This window comes from Tarenaya hassleriana, unplaced genomic scaffold, assembly GCF_000463585.1.
Source record: "Tarenaya hassleriana unplaced genomic scaffold, ASM46358v1 Cleome21, whole genome shotgun sequence".
Classification (NCBI taxonomy): domain Eukaryota; kingdom Viridiplantae; phylum Streptophyta; class Magnoliopsida; order Brassicales; family Cleomaceae; genus Tarenaya; species Tarenaya hassleriana.
Window position 1 is genome coordinate 2,476,390 of NW_010965451.1, and position 16,728 is coordinate 2,493,117.

Consider the following 16,728-nt stretch of genomic DNA (forward strand, 5'->3'; position numbering starts at 1 on the left):
TGTTGTTGATGATGATGATCTTCCCGAGTTATAGGGTATATCAATGTTATTGGTCACCATGCTGTGGTTGGTCTTAAATGCCAAGACATGAAATACAAGGTGATCAGAAAATGACAACTTGTCATATTACGTGTTACAGGTGCTCTGCTTAAGAGTTGAGACCAATTCAAAAGCTGTGTACTGACCTGGAGTCTACACTTTTTGTTTCACTTTTCAGGCCGGGGATAGGTGCTTTCTTCACATTGGTAATAACAATGAGACCAGAGAGTTCTGTTCGATCCACAGATCATCAAAGTCCACCGATGCTGAAATATATGGCAAGAACCCATTATTAGATTGTTCTCACCAATGAACTGTTCCACAAAGAGACTGTAAGAACACACTTCATAAAGACTAGAGATTTTGCTCATATCGGTCAATAACCAGCATCGGTGGACTTTGATGATCTGTGGATCGAACAGAACTCTCTGGTCTCATTGTTATTACCAATGTGAAGAAAGCACCTATCCCCGGCCTGAAAAGTGAAACAAAAACTGTAGACTCCAGGTCAGTACACAGCTTTTGAATTGGTCTCAACTCTTAAGCAGAGCACCCGTAAACACGGAATATGACAAGTTGTCATTTTCTGATCACCTTGTATTTCATGTCTTGGCATTTAAGACCAACCACAGCATGGTGACCAATAACGTTGATATACCCTATAACTCGGGAAGATCATCATCATCAACAACAAGTAACAACAATAACGTTGTTATACCCTATAACTCGGGAAGATCATCATCATCAACAACAACACCACCACTGGCTGACAAAAATCAAGGCATATACACACACGCCAGAACAACGTTAAAAAATTGAGAGGAAACACCTATTAGAGAGTATTTTCTCAATTTCTGGTTTAGCTGGTTTAGCGACTGGTTTAGTGATTTTCGGTTTATATTTTTTAATCTTTTTCGTTTTCCCGCTTTTTGTTTTGGTTTGTATATGAACTTTGTTCTGTTTCATTTTTTCCGTTAAGGATGAATATGAGAAAATTCCCACAACTCTCTCTCAATTCTCAATGTTCGTCTTTGTTCTTCATTTCTGAATCTCGATTTCTTCAGTTTGATAACACCATATACAACCGGTCAGAAGAGCAAAACCGGCCTACGTCATAAGGACGCAAGAATCCCCCAATTCTGTGTTCCCAAAGATGTGGCTAGAAGGATATAGTTTGCATCCATCGCCCAGCTTTGCCGAAGAACCAATAGTACAAAACGGACCAACCGAAGCATCCCTTTTGCTGTTTAATGGGTCGGGTTTGCTGTTTGTATGATACTCAAGAAGATAAAGGAACAGACTCATCCGCCAAGTTTCGGAAATCACGGCGGCTGTCGGGACCAAGAGAAGAGTTTTACTTGGTGTCAGATGGGACCAATGCATAATCGACCCCATAAGAGCGTGAACCGAAGGATAAGCAGATCAAAACCAACGCAACAGGAAGACCGGTTTGTCTCTGTTAGTTAAATCTCCTCTTACACATTGAAAGACAAAAATATGGAAATTAAAAGCTTATGATACTTTGTTTGGATATTAATGCAAACCAAAAAGAGCTGCAATTTTTATATATATATATATATATATATTACATCCATTGGGCCTTTTAAGTAGACTTATTTGGGCATTGATTCTACACTCCATAGGACATTACAAAAAACAATTGCATGATATTTAGTTTTATTTTACGTGAAAGAATCCTTTTGAAACGACAATTTAATTTGCATAAATTTTGATGGTTTTATTAATACAAAGCCATTATTTGTAATTCACGATTCAAACCCTATGTGTGATGATGTTTTCTACAGCAAGAAGTTGACTTCCTTTAAGTCACCAAAAAGAAGACATGATGAAGTGATCAGATCCATTGCAATTGTCCCTTACCAGAAAGGAACACACTCTTACTCGCTGAATTCAAATCAAATGCATGTCTAGCACAATTTTATCACACCAATATCATAAAATAAGAAAACAAAGCTAAGAATAGCAATAGGATGGAACAATTTTGAAGTAGCCCATATGATTAAACAGGAGACCATATGACAAGGAACAGATCTATTTCAGAAATGACAGCACAAATGTTTTCTTTTAATTTGGACCAAACGATGAAAGACAGAACAGACGTTACCTTTAAAATTCAGCTTCATCATGAGACAAAGATGAGAAAGTGATCAGTAGAATGATTGATGCAACCAGAGTAGGCCAGAAAAAACAACCCACCTCCTATTCAGATGATTGCCACCACAGGAACCAAAGTCCGTTATCAAAGAGAACCCAAAAACTCTTTGTCCAACCTACCATCACATAGCATATCTACCACAATCTTTGTCGTTGACGCATCTGCAGAGAACCCGCATCTCTTCTTTTCTTTTATAAGTTCGATACCCTTTAACGTGTATCCGTGATTTAGATAACCCTGGATCAATGTGTTGTATGTACGATCATTCGGCAAACAACCAGTCTCTTTCATCACACTAAATAACTTCTCGGCTTCACCAAATAAACCCCTCCGACAGAGTCCCGAAATCATTGTAGTATATGTTATCACATTTGGTTCCACCCCTTTATCCGAAAGCAGATTAAACAACTGCAATGCCTCATCAATCTTTTTCGCCTTGCACATGCCATGAATGATAATATTGTGTACAGCTATATCAAGGCTCATCCCATCCTTTTCCATCTTGTCATATAATTCCAATGCACAATTCCAATGCTTCATCCAGTTTTCCATTTTTACATAGTCCATCAAGCAAAATATTGTGAGTTATTAGATCAGGATATGGACTACGACGCTGCATCTCGAAGAAAAGTGTCTGGGCAGCATCAATGTTGCCTGCCTGGCAAAATCCTTGAATGAGAGAGTTGTAAATTCTGTTATTAGCAGTCACCCCTCTTCGAGACATCTCACTAAAGAGCTCGAGACCCTTATCAACCCTACCAGACTTGCAGTATCCATTTATGAGAGCACCAAATGTCACTACATTTGGAAAACATCCCTTGGTAACCATAGAATCAAACACTTGTCTTGCTTGATCAAGACGATTCTGCATGCAAAACCCATCAATAAGAGAACTATAAGTGACCGTATTCGGTACCAAACCTCTCTGGAGCATCTGTTCGTACAGTTCTTTAGACTCTAGAAACATCCCCTCTTTAATGAATTTATCGATTAATCCGGAGAAAGTAACGACATCGGGCATGATTTTTCTTCTCATCATATCCTTGAGTAATCGCGAGGCATCGTTCCATCTGCCTAAACTACACATGCCATTAACCAAAGTGTTATAGGTAATGACATCTGATAAAACTCCTCGATCATCCATCTTACTAAAGACGTTCAACGCATTGTCGATGTTCCCAGATTTGCAAAGACAATCGATAATCGTATTATATGTTACGACAGTGACCACCATGCACCTTTCCTCCATCTTCTTGATCAAATCCAGAGCTAAAGCAGAATCCCCTACCTTGCAAATGCCGTTCAAAATGGTGTTATATGTACGACTATCGGGGTGACAGCCTTTCTCTACCATCCGCTCAGTCAAAGTTACTGCCTCATGAATTCTACCCTTGAGACAAAATCCGTTGACGACAGTGTTAAATGTTACGACATTAGGTTGAAGTCCCGCATCCACCATTCGCTCCATCATGTCTAATGCTGCGGAAACTTCACCGAGGATGCAGAACCCATTGATCAGGGTGTTGAATGTAACAGCACTAGGCTCGTAACCCAACTTTATGATCTTTCCAAAAACCGAAAATCCTAAGACCGCTTGACGTGAGCGACAAAAAGAATTGATCAGAATATTGAAAGTGTAGAGATCATGTGAAATCCCGACCAATTCCATTGATTTGCAAAGCGAAATCACAACATCATACCGTTTCATCTTGGCGATGGCACTCAACAACATATTGAAATCGATAATTGAAGGGAGGGGGCGAGACCGAACCATCTGATGGAACAAAGCAACAGCTTCGTGGACATTACTGTCAGCAAACCCACATCTCAATCTCTCTCTGAACGACATATCGCTGTCTCTAACACCAGAATAAGCCAATCTCCGACAACATAAAGCAGAGGAACAGCGTAAGACTGTGTCGGGAATACCTCTGTGAGAGAGAGGAGTACGAATGAAACATGATGCAGAAGAAGAAAATGCAACGGCAGCCACTCTCCCCATCGGCGACATCGTGAAGCTGAGGAACGAACAGAGAGAAACCTAGAACAGATTTGAGGAAAGAAGAAGTCTGTTAGTGTGCCGAAATACATGAAATGGCAAAATCTGCTTTGCTTCTGATACGAACCCTAGAACGAACGGCGAGAAGAAGTAAGCCCAAACCGTTTGGAGCTAAAGGCCGAAGGAAATGGGCCGGAGGATATATTTACAAAACATGTATACGTATATATCAGTGTATTTTTGTCAAGTATATATATATATACCTGTGTTAGGACATTAATGGTGAAGGATGTTGAAAGCTTCGACGATGCAAATCACGGAGTCTTCTTGTAATCCGAAATATTATATTTTCTAATTTTCTCCTCATTATTTTAAATTGTAAAAATATTCCTTATTTTTTTATCACAGAGACAAAATTTAGTTATTAAAATACAACTAAAAAAATATAGAATTATTTTCCAATTTATGTTATACTATTATATAACTGTTTTTTTTATTGAACTTGCTACTTAGTATTTAACAAACTGGATATTTTCTATAGCATGGAAATTATGCATTTCTAACATGTAAAAATTATGAGTTTAAAATTCGATGATATATTTATAGATGAAAATTCTTATTTTCTAATTATTATCTCGTTTTTTTTAATGAATTATAGTTTATGTCAGGTTGACAGGTTTTATAAGCAACATTATAGTTATTCCAAAAAAAATCATTTGGGTAATTAATGAAAATTTTATATACTATTCTATCTATGGATATCTGAATATTTGAATTAACAGCTAACAATAAAATTCATTCGAGAACTTACAATCCAAACTATTCGGTTCCAAAATCTTATACTCTCAATTTTTCGAATATCCGACCCGAGAATTTGATACAATATTTACTAAATTATGTGATGATGTTGAGAAACAAATGAAATGATGCGTCATAATCGTGAAATGGACAACAATCGCACACAAAAGGAAATGGAGGTTAAGGTGGAAAAAATTGAAATATAATGATTGAAAAACATTACGTTAAGGCTTATTTATTTGGTGAGAGGGCCATTGCATGTAAAAGGAAACTAACGGTGCTTCATCCATTGGCTTTTAACCAAAGCAAATCATTGGTTCGGCAACATTATGCCACGTGTCACATAACCATCCACCCAACCACCAAAACAAATTAGTCGGATATTTTATTCCGACAAAAGAAGTAGACATGTCAAATTTTTATTTTTTTTTATTTTTTGTAGTGAGAAATTGACATGACTAAAACTACTTCAATTTTTTTATATATTAAGGCTACTAAGATATGGAATGGTGCATCTACGAATGAAATACCAAACGACGTAAAAGAATGGAGGAAAATACGTTAATTTATGAAACCTGACATACGGAATGTACTAACCATTGAATATAAACATCTAATCGGTTTGCTAAACATCGTTTCCCATTTTTAAAATATTATACGATACCCGTGTCGTTTCAAGAAAAAAGAATTAAGATAAATAGTAAACTATATGAATCCGATCATATATGATATTAAATATAATCAGTAATTGTGTTTGTCAAACTATATATTGTGAAGGAAGACAATTATGAAGTCGAATTTAATTTAGTAATGGTAAATAATAAGAATGAATGATGTGGGAGGTTTAATCCTAACAGCACAAATGGAAAACTTTTTTTTTTGGTAAAAAAAATGGAGAACTTAATTTCACTCGAATGGAAACAATGTAGGACACTTGATTTTTTTTTAAAAAAAGGCAATCTATCTTAGAGGAACATTAGTGAAGGACAAACAAAAATCCATGAAAGCCATGTTGTATCAAATTTGGGCCATTAAGACATATGAGACATTGGACACTTAGTGTTTTAATGGTCATTTTATTTCAATTTGGGAAACCACCAAACATAAACCTAGAGAGGCCAAGACCCTATATTCCTAGAACCCTAGATTCCTCCATAGACGTTTTTTTTTCTTTTTTTCTTTGTAATAATTTTATATTTTTTTAATAAAAGAAGGTTGAAAATTGTGATATATTTTAAAAGATGCTAGTATGTTTCCTTTTGGTTAAGGGCTCCACTCCTCTTAGCATCATCACATCTACTTTATAAAGCAAACAAAAATTTTAGATACCAATGGGATGATAATTTAGTTAATTCACATATCTTTCCCACAAGTGCATCATTGGCTCTTCACAAAGGGCTAAGAATTCCAACAACTACAAATAAAAAACCTAAAAACAAAACCCTAAAACTAATAATAAAGAAACTTGTCAATATTTGGTAACGGCATCATTAGCAAACCCCTAAAGCCGAGCTACGCGACTCTCTATCATTCTATTGAACTCCACACACGTGCATAAAAGTTTCATCTATATTTTGGATTTGAGTTAGTTTTGTGGATCGTTTGATATCATTTAATAAAAAGATTGAGGTAATGTGATAAAATGGAAATGATTAAAAGTGGAAAAAGAAAAGAAAACAGGGCATATATATATATATATATATATATATATATATATATATATATTTGTGTCTTTAGAGATTTTTATTTTGTATTCATGCGGTGTTAATAGTTCTTACTATTTAATGTTTCTCATGCATATTATATTATGGTTCAGTTATTATTCAGTGAACGTTTAATTTTTGAAATTATATTTATTTAATTTTGATTTGTTTTTGCTGTTTTGTTTCGGTAAAAATATCGTTTTCGATTCCAATTTTTTAATCGAAATCTAAAAATATGATATTTAATAAAATTTTAATTTGAAAATGCATGATTTTTTTTTTGTTAAAGAAAATGCATGATTTGATTTGATTCAATGTTATATTGTCCGAAGCGAAAGATATATTTCTAGTTATTTCCAATTAAAAAAAACAAAATTAAATAAATAATTATGCTTGGATTTAGTGGACATAATTGCGGGAGGAGCAGAAGAAATAACTTCAAATTTAGTTCAACTAATGGGTAAGGGATATAAATCCAACCTTTTTCAAACTTACGTTATTAAGCCAAATATTTTAAAATTTTACCTAATTTTTTTGTTAGCTAAATGTTCCCCCAAACAATTTTAAAAACTATTTAAATGCATATTTTATTTAAAACATTTAGAAGACCAACGAGCGTGGCTATTGCATTATGTAGAGAAAGGCATTCCATCATTTTCTACTTAATGAAATTAATCTTCGTTTTTATTTAAAAATCCAGTGATTATACCAATAGGATTATTTCGTGTAGTCTATCAGATTATTTGAAAATAATAAAATAATCTGATAAAATATTTCTTATGCAAATATAAATGTTTTGTTCGATCATAAAACAATAGTTTTGAACTCCATGACAGCATTTCAAACTAAGCAAATACGTTGTAAACAATATTATATATAAATATATACACATAATTAAAAAACGAAAGGGATAGAAAAGATTATGTATTGTAATTTTCATATCTTATTTTTCCTCCCCATTATATTGTCTGTGTTTTGGAACACAACAAAACACGCAAACACAAGCAATCGTAAAGTTGGAAAAGAGAGAAAGAAAAACATAGATTAGGTGAAACATCTTCTTCCACTAATACCCCATTTAAAATATTGTTTTTTTATTCAATTTAATTATTTATTTATTTTACATTTTATTTTATTTTATTGTGTCATCAACTCATATGTTGCCATTAAATTGGTCAAAAAGCTCAGGCAAATCTTATAGTCGATCATGAGATCATTACGGTCTATTATATTCACCTCTAGTTCTTTATCTCAATCATTTTAAAATCCTAATTTGCCATAAATAAAATATATATGTCCACGTTCCACACAAATGAAACTAAGTGTCATTGCACTACGTGAATTTGTAAGACACTTATACGTTGTATGCGATATTACAAAGGCAACGAAATCACGCATTGACTTTTTATATGAATATTTAGAAATTAAATATAATTATATATATAGTACTTTAACACATGGTGCTACTAAAATTAAGAGCATTGTTAAACATTGAGATTTGTTTTAAAAAAAATTGAGGAAAAAAACATTTATGTACTAGTTGAAGTGACATAAATAATATTTCTTCATCTCATTTATTTTTTTTATTAAACGTATAATGTATTTTATACTTTATATATGTTTAGTTTTTCAATTATAATCAAACTATTAATTTGGATTATATTTTTGTCATAATGTTCAGATATAATTTATCGCAACGCGATATTCGTTGTGTATATTTTCTTATAACATGATATGTTAATTGTTTATTGTTTTGTATATATATAAATAATTTTAAAAAAACAACCGATGGACCATTCATGTTTCTTTAGGAAGAGATAACAAAATAAAATTTTATTTTCACAATAATGGAGTCTAAGTGAACAGAGCTTTCTATGATTTGACCATACAAACAAACAAACAACCAACATGATGATTTCTTTTTAATTAGAAAGAAAAAAGCAGAAACAAGAAAATGAGAATAAATTGTACAAATTCCATACTGAATCTGGATTTGTTCCCCTCAAAAACCAAATCTTTGTTGATTTTTAATCATGTTTGGGAGCTGTCACATATGATTTGATGGGAAATTATTTATTATGATGGATTTGCTTGACTTGATATGATTATTATCCCTCCCTCGAAATATATTCGAATATTATATATGTGTGTGTAATGAACAAACTACTCGTAAATGATTAAGATGGAGTGTCCGAAAATAAAAAATTTCACTTAAAAATTAAGTGATTATTGTTTATATTGTGGAGTCGACGATAAAATTATCTTATATAGTAAAAACAAATTATTAATGCAAGTTTGGATTATTCAGTGGTAAGAAAATATGTGAAATATGTTTTTATCTCGAATTCAAATTCAAACGTGGAGAAGAATATTTATTCATATTTTTTTTATCTTTCAAAAAATATAATTGGATTAAAGGTATTCTCAACTTCTGAATTATCAACAAAAAAAATATATATTAAAGAAAGTAGTCATAAGGGAAACATGAATGGCAACCTTCGGATAATATTATCGGCTCCAGATTTAGATTGATAGGAAACGATTATAATGTTACTTGATATTATTAAGGCAACTTATATTCATGCATAAAAAACACACTAAAGATGAGAAGAATATGTGTTGATGTGGTGTCAATGTCATCATCATATATGTGTATGTGTATGGTATGTGTTTTGATAATATGCATGGTAATGCTATCATTGTGTTATTGTTATGTATGCATGGCATGGGACAGCCGATGTTGTCAGCCCGTGGGGGACCCTCACAATTACAAAAGGGCATTAACATAAAATGATATATATATATATATATATATATATATATATATATATATATAGAAGAGAGAGATGGATGGCCATCGATCACCTTTCATCTTTCCCATTCTTTTGATTGGATGCAACAATGATACTGCCAATGGGCAATTGTCAAGTGGTAGGGTCTTCCACCAATCAGTGTTCTATTTCCTAAAGAAATGGAAAAATAAATCATGTTAAATGGTATATATTTCCGTTGGATTATATATATTCTCTCTCTCCCTTTCAAAATAATTATTGTTTTAGATTCTTTCATATTTTTTTAAAAAAAAGAGAAAAAAATCACGTATATACTTATTTAATGATAAACAATGTTATCATTAATAATTTATTAGAATTTGATAGAGATAAAATTGGAAACTATTGTAAAAAAATATCTTGAAAATGTAGAATGACAAATATTTTGAAACATGAAAAATAATCTAAAACTATAAATATTTTGAAACGGAAGTATAATATATAAAAAAAGTGGAATAAAAAAGGATAAAAATAATCGAATGGAAGGGAAATATTAATTCGCATCAGCCTTTTTGTATTCCAATTTCGGAGAAGGATGAATTCCACTAATTTTAGTTCATAAAAAAATTTATTGACATCTGTTTTTTTTTTGTAAAATTTTATTGACATCTGTTTTTATTTTAAACCGTAACCACATGGTATGATATTAAAAAATAAACAATAACTTGGTGGTATAAGATTTAAGTTTTAGTTGAAAAAATCATTACTTTTTATTTTTCTCCAATTTTTTGGGATTTCACTTTATTTAATTAATTTTTTTAAAAGTAGTAATTATTAAGATTTTAAATAAAAAAGATTAAATTTATTATAAAATAAAAATAATATAAAAAGTTTAAATTTGATTAAATTATGATATCTTTTTTTAATGTTACAGTAATTTTAAATTTTTGAAAAAAATGAAAGAATAAAATATAAATAAGTTTTCATAAAAAAACTTAAAAAAATAGAATATTTTAATATTTTTTTTAAAAAAAATGAAGTTAATTTTAATTTGTATTATCCTTTAGCCGTAGTAAATAATATATTTTTGGTAATTTTTATTGGGATAAATAATAGAACTTATTTTTATTAACTTTTATTTTGGTTTTTCTTATATAATTTAAAATTTATTTATTAATTAGTATAATTCAAAATTATTAAATAATTTATTGAAAAAACATTTATATTCAAAATTGAATTAAAATAATAAATTTATTTTTCGATGATATTGTTAATTGGACGATACGAGACGGTTCTGCTCGCACTATGTCATTTATATATGCATACACATATATGCATAAGTATACGATGACACTATGTGCATATATATAATACATACAAGAGAAGAGGGTAAGAAAAGCTGGAAAGAAGGCGGGTTCGGCGGATCCTGTCCATTTCTATGGTTCCATGAGATAATAGATATAATCCCCTAATAAGGCTTTTTGTTAATTTCATAAAAACCCCACCATTTTTATTATTTCTACAAATACCCAAACATTTCAATATTATCAAATACCACTCTATATCTATCCACACCCCCTTTTGGCTTTCATGCGATTCAACATGGTAAGGGCGATTTATCTTTCTTTGAATCCATTAGACATATAAATTTACAAAGAAAGGGGGATTTAATTTGGAAATGAAAAGCCTAATCGTAATTAACCCTAGGGACTTATTTGGTTAATAAACGAAACGATCCGAACTGAATAACGCATAATTGTAATTGAACCGATTTAGATATACAACCGAATTATTATGATTTTTCTAAAATCGAAAAATTGAATACAAACCGAATCAAATAAAAATAAAAATAATAAAAATATATTTTTTTTAAGAAAATGAGTATTTTTATCCTAACCGAATCCGATCTAAATATAACTGAACTGAATCATCGAACGTTTATAATTTTTTTAAAACCGAAATAATCGAACTCGAATATAATTTAATCGAACCCGAACCAAAACCGATTAAGCCACCCCTAATTAACCCTAGTGTATTAGTAGAAATTAGAACATCTATAAACATATTACTAAAAGTGTAAAAGATAATTCCACAAGCAAAAAAAAAACATAAAGATGCTAAAGGATGATCCGTCCATATCTCTCCCTCTTTCTTTCCATCGTTTGTCCCCTCTCTCTGGATCAATCATTCTCACAAATCATAGCTCAAAAGAAATATGATTTTAGATTTTAATATAATGGTTGTAATTTAGAAAGCAGACGAGAGAAAAAAAAAACCCAAAACCCAAAAAAAAAAGTTATAAACTAAGGTTCTAACACTATATGACAATACATCATCATCATCGTCATCATCAAACAAAAGCCCTAATCAGCAACCAACACATTTGTAGTGATGAAGAAGCCTATTGGCTTCCCTGAGACCACTGAAGTAAGCACCATGAGTTGTGGAGTAATGGGTTCTGTGGGTTGCCTCCCCTGCAAACAGAATCTGAAGCTCGTTAACCCTAGTTTGATACGAACCAGAATTACCTCCGCCGAGCTTTGGCAGTGGCTCGGCCATGGCGTCAAGATCATCCCCACTTGATCCGACCGCTACATACGAGTATGAACCTAGAAACAGAGGATCACTCCCCCATTTGCTCTTCAAGACCCTCGTGAACTTCACTCCATCTGTTGCGGAATTCTCATCAGCATGGCCATTGCACAAAGGAACAGGCTTTTTCTCCGTGTTCTTCATCTTCTTCATCACTTCCTTGCCCGTCAAGCAAGTGACCGTAGTGGAAACACCGTCTATGATTTCGTCGTCAGTTAGCTTCTCGAGCTCGAATGCTTCCTTGCCTGCAAACCACGAGAGCAAAACCCGGGAGTTGCTGTGGATTGGGGATATGGTGGCGGTTCTTCTCATCCACCATGGGATTTTCTTGAGCCTGAGCTCTGAATCTGCACGGTCGAACACCAGTTGCAGAGAAGGGAAGTTTCTCTGAGTCATTTCGACGAACAGCTTGTTGACGACTCCAAAGCCGAGCCTTTTGATGGCATCGACCTTGAAATTGGGCAGGGGAGGACTGAACATCCCTGGTTCAGACGAAACACCAGCTTTCAGCACGCCCAAAGACACAGTGACTATAACGTGATCGGCGAAAACGACAGACCCATCAGAGAAATGCAGTTTCACGGGTCGATGATGATCAAACCCGTTCTCCGATATGGCGTTTGGATCGTCAGAGACCTCCTCGTGTGTCAGCCACTCGATCTTGGTGACTTTTCGGTTCAGTTGGATCAGATCCTGAGGAAGAACAGAGGCCAGATGATTGATCACGCTGAGATAGCCTTTGGCTATGGTGATTTCTTCACCAGGAAACATCTGATATTCGCTTTCCGCAGCTAAATCGAGGGTTGAGAGATCATCAGCAGAGGTGTAAGTCCTCTGAGTGTTGCTAAGCATGGCGAAAATGGCTTCCAGGAGAGATTTTCTGCTCCAATTCCCAAACCCCTTGACCTCTTCTCTGCTTTTCACGGACTCCCAGTACGCATCGAACCCTGATTTCAAGAAAGACCCAACACTCCTCCCACTAAATCCATTCCGGGAAGAACAAACCCTAGTGGCAATATCGTAAATTTCAGCTCCGCATCCCAAATCGCCACCGTCTTCAACCGTCTCCTTCCCCTGAGCTAAACCCATCAAAACATTGAACAGACCCGAGATGGGTTCAAGAATAGAGGGATCGAGCTCGAACCCACCTTCTGCGAAGGTTCTGGGTTTATCAATGGCGGAATCCATACACTCCCATGGCTCGTCGGAGACCAGAGACCCGGTCTCATGGGCGATTCTGTAGACAGGGCTCCCGCCAATCCCGTGGATCCATGTGGCACCCATCTCGATCCTTTCGCCGGAGAACTCCGAGGTGTTGATCCTCCCGCCGATTCTGGAGCCACCCTCCACGACGGAGAGCTCGAACATGTCGTTGGAGCGCGTGTAGAGCTTGTTCGCCGCCGTGAGACCGGCCATTCCCGCGCCAATTATCACAATTCTCCGCTTCTTCACCATGGTTGTCAAATTTCTCTGTTGGTGAGCTTCAATCGAACAAAAAAAAGATTTTTTTCCACGATTTTTTTAGTTGGTTGAAGCAATGAGGGGTGAGTGAATGACTGAATGAATGGGAAGAGTTTACTTTGGCAGAACATTTATAAGGGAGGCGGAGAGAGAGAGAGAGAGTTGTGTTAGATTATTTGTTGGTAAATTTACTTTTAATTCTTCGTATAATTTAGTTAATTATATATATATATATATTCAGTCTAATAAAGACAGAGCTATACTTTTTATATATATGATTATGCTTTGCTTATACGGACTTGCTTGTAACCAAAAACACACTCTCTCTCTCTCTCTCTCTCTCTCTCTCTCTCTCTCTCTCTCTCTCTCTGAGTGTGTGTTTTTTTTATCCTACTTTTAGTTTTAGCCTCCCTACATTTACATGAAACAATCTAAATTATTATTAACAGAAAAAATATATATTTGCAAACAAAGTTTTTCAATTGTGGTGGTATCATGATTTAAAAAAAAGGTTAGATGTTTGCATTGCATTATTGATTGGTACGTTACATATTATATATTTTCCTACAAATCATTAATGGGGTTTTAGATTTTCCGTATTATTTTTTATGAAGCAATATGTTTTGTTCATTCACAATAATTTCGACTATGGATTATTATGTGTAGAAATACAAGTACATTATTTTTTGTATTATACATATAATAATATAATATCCTTAGATATAATCTTTTTAGTGTGTGTGTATATATATGTACCCGCTATCTTATAAATAAAAATTAGGATATTAAATATTAAATTTTCAAGGAAAGAATCCAAAGGAAATATTTGAAATGGGATTGAAAATGAATTATTATTATTATTATTGGAAATAAAAAAATGGAGGATATTAATGGTGGGGGCAGAGAAATCACATGTAAAAGGGGACAAAGAAGGGCCCACAAAACCAGAGGCTAAGCCAAAGCGAGTCAGTCGTTCTCTTACACCTTCTTTGATTTCAACCCCTTTGATCCAAACCTCGCCATTATTATTGTTACATCTTATATTTACCCTTTCTAAATGTATTTTTTTGTATACACACACACACACACATATATACACGCATGCATATATGCATACATACCACACATGTAGTGGTATATATTAATAATACTATGATATTGTATCCGATACACAAAGGTGGAATATTTTCAAATCTTTTAATTTCTTTTGCTTTTTGCCTTACGATTTGTAGTTAATCATTACAATAACACCACTAATGATTCGCCAATTCTTAAACCCTAGATATTTTTATTTTTAAATATAACATATATATACTTATTTGCGTGTGTGTATGCTCGTGAATGGATGATGTTTCATGCAGCTTTAACAAAGATTGTATCTCGCAATTCATATTATTTTTTAAATTATTATTGTATCAAAGTATGAAATGAAACTTTTGCACTAATAAGAATCTTCATCAAAGGTAGTGCGGATTCGTAAGCCATCATAGCATTTACTTATTGAAAATGACCCTTTTCGTTGTGTATATATATACATATATATTATACGGTATCCATGGAAAATGTTGAATCTATTTGCACATGTTCTACGTAAAATCTACGAATACCGTCATATATATATACATATACACACATATAACTCGTCGGTTAGTGCGTGTGGACATTGGACAAAACATTGATTAAATCCCGAAATGTCGGAGAAATAAATAAGAAAACAAAAGAGTAAGGACAAAATCTTGCATAAGGCTGTTTGTCGTTTGTGATGAGTTTGCACATCCCGAAGAGGCTCTTTGGATGGGGGATTTTAAAACCGTATTTTTGTGAGATTTTGTGTTATTTATATGCACAAAAAATCCCTAAGAACATTAATAAATTTTTAGATGCACGGTGCAAAAATCTTCTAACAGATATCTGGGAATCGCTTACACCACCCGCGCTGTTTGTCATGTGTAAGCACTAGCTAGGTCTTCGAGGAGTGCACTCCACATATATATATATATATATATATATGTATACACAGATACACACAAGAGTTAGCAATTAGATAACCCTAATGTTAAAAAACAGCAAGACGTCCGACCGCGAAAAGTCAAAACATCTAGCAATCTGCTGTTCTTTACACACACACACATATGTATATGTATGTATGTATGCATGTATATGTATATAGTCGGTTCATGTTATGAAACCAATATGTAGGGTTGGCATAGTGAAGAGAAAAGATGAGAGGAAAAGTCAAAATCTTGAGATCACAAATTCCTATCCTCCCGTGACCCAAAGGCTCTTTTTCCTTGAGCCTCGAGGCCTTTGAAAATGACCCTCTCCTTTAACAATATCACGTGCCATATTCACACACAATTGCATTATTGCATGCAAGCACACTAATAATGGTGCATCTTCACGTTTCTGATAACCTATATATCATATTTTCTCAAGGAACCAACTCGTTATTTAGATCCAATGGTTGATGAATTTCTTTTTTAAGTGTACCATATTATATATATATATATATATATCTATTGCAGATATATGCGAACTAAACCCTATTTGATATTTTGTTGGGACAAAATCTACGAACATTAATGAGTCGGATACCAGACAAGATATCGAAATAATGGAGGGAAGAAATTGACAGAAGGGCGTATTATATATATGGCTGGGGACCAAAAGGGACTTCCCTTGAGCAACGTACATTGTTCTTGAGCCACAACTTGTCTCCTCTCTCCCAAACACACAGTTTTTTACACTCTCACTTTCAGACACAGACACATGTGTATGTACACACACACACACACACACACACAGAGACTACGTACATATATGCGTGTATTCGTTTGTTTATGTAGGGATTCAATTCCTATAAATAAAAAAACCCTACCGAGGCCTCTATGATGCTGTCTTGGGTCTAATGTTAGTACTTTGGGATAAGTCAAAACCCTACACAAGTTGAAGTACTATGAGAGAATCTAGCACAAGATTTTTTTTTTTTTTTTTTTTTTTTCAATTCGGGCGGTCGCTCGTTTAATGGGCGCCCGCTCGTTCAGTTTTCGTTTTCCACAGATAATTCGAGCGGGTCGCCCAAAAAATGGGCGACCGCTCGTCCGTTTTATATTTCTCGCAGAAAGATCGAGCGGGTCGCCCGAAAAACGGGCGAGCGCTCGTCCAGTTTCCATTTCTTGTCGAAAGATC

General features: G+C 33.8%; 2 protein-coding genes and 1 long non-coding RNA gene across 9 annotated transcripts in view; 1 reads left to right on the top strand and 2 right to left on the bottom strand.

Moving 5' to 3' along the window:
* The window catches only part of LOC104814617 (pentatricopeptide repeat-containing protein At1g12300, mitochondrial-like), a 6,385-nt gene extending 2,068 nt beyond the window's left edge, over positions 1 to 4,317 (bottom strand). The window contains exons 1-3 of one of the 7 annotated variants that reach the window (XR_002024229.1): positions 1,115 to 2,714; positions 634 to 698; positions 354 to 514 (exon numbers count right to left, since the gene is read on the bottom strand). Coding sequence is in view for 2 of the 7 variants with exons in the window: in XM_019202616.1 (XP_019058161.1) it covers positions 3,754 to 3,808; positions 3,916 to 4,226 (366 nt within the window). In the remaining 5 variants the exon portion in view is untranslated. Of the gene's footprint in view, positions 1 to 353; positions 515 to 633; positions 699 to 774; positions 869 to 1,114; positions 2,715 to 3,719; positions 3,809 to 3,915 lie in introns of those variants that run through there. The other 6 variants (XR_002024231.1, XM_010542756.2, XR_002024235.1 and 3 more) reach the window with 6 other exon arrangements.
* Positions 40 to 252, top strand: LOC109116704. The gene is made up of 2 exons (XR_002024236.1): positions 40 to 99; positions 218 to 252. It is a non-coding gene; the product is annotated as an uncharacterized LOC109116704 (long non-coding RNA).
* Positions 4,318 to 11,555: 7,238 nt separating the features above from the next.
* Positions 11,556 to 13,675, bottom strand: LOC104814620 (probable polyamine oxidase 5). Its single transcript, XM_010542762.2, has one exon. The coding sequence runs from the start codon at positions 13,531 to 13,533 to the stop codon at positions 11,854 to 11,856; it is 1,680 nt and encodes a 559-aa protein (XP_010541064.1). The 5' UTR covers positions 13,534 to 13,675; the 3' UTR covers positions 11,556 to 11,853.
* Between the last annotated feature and the right edge of the window lie 3,053 nt (positions 13,676 to 16,728).

What these genes read in the sequence shown, in the direction of transcription:
- LOC104814620 (XM_010542762.2), bottom strand. Translation starts at nt 13,533, where the DNA reads ATGGTGAAGAAGCGGAGAATTGTGATAATTGGCGCGGGAATGGCCGGT.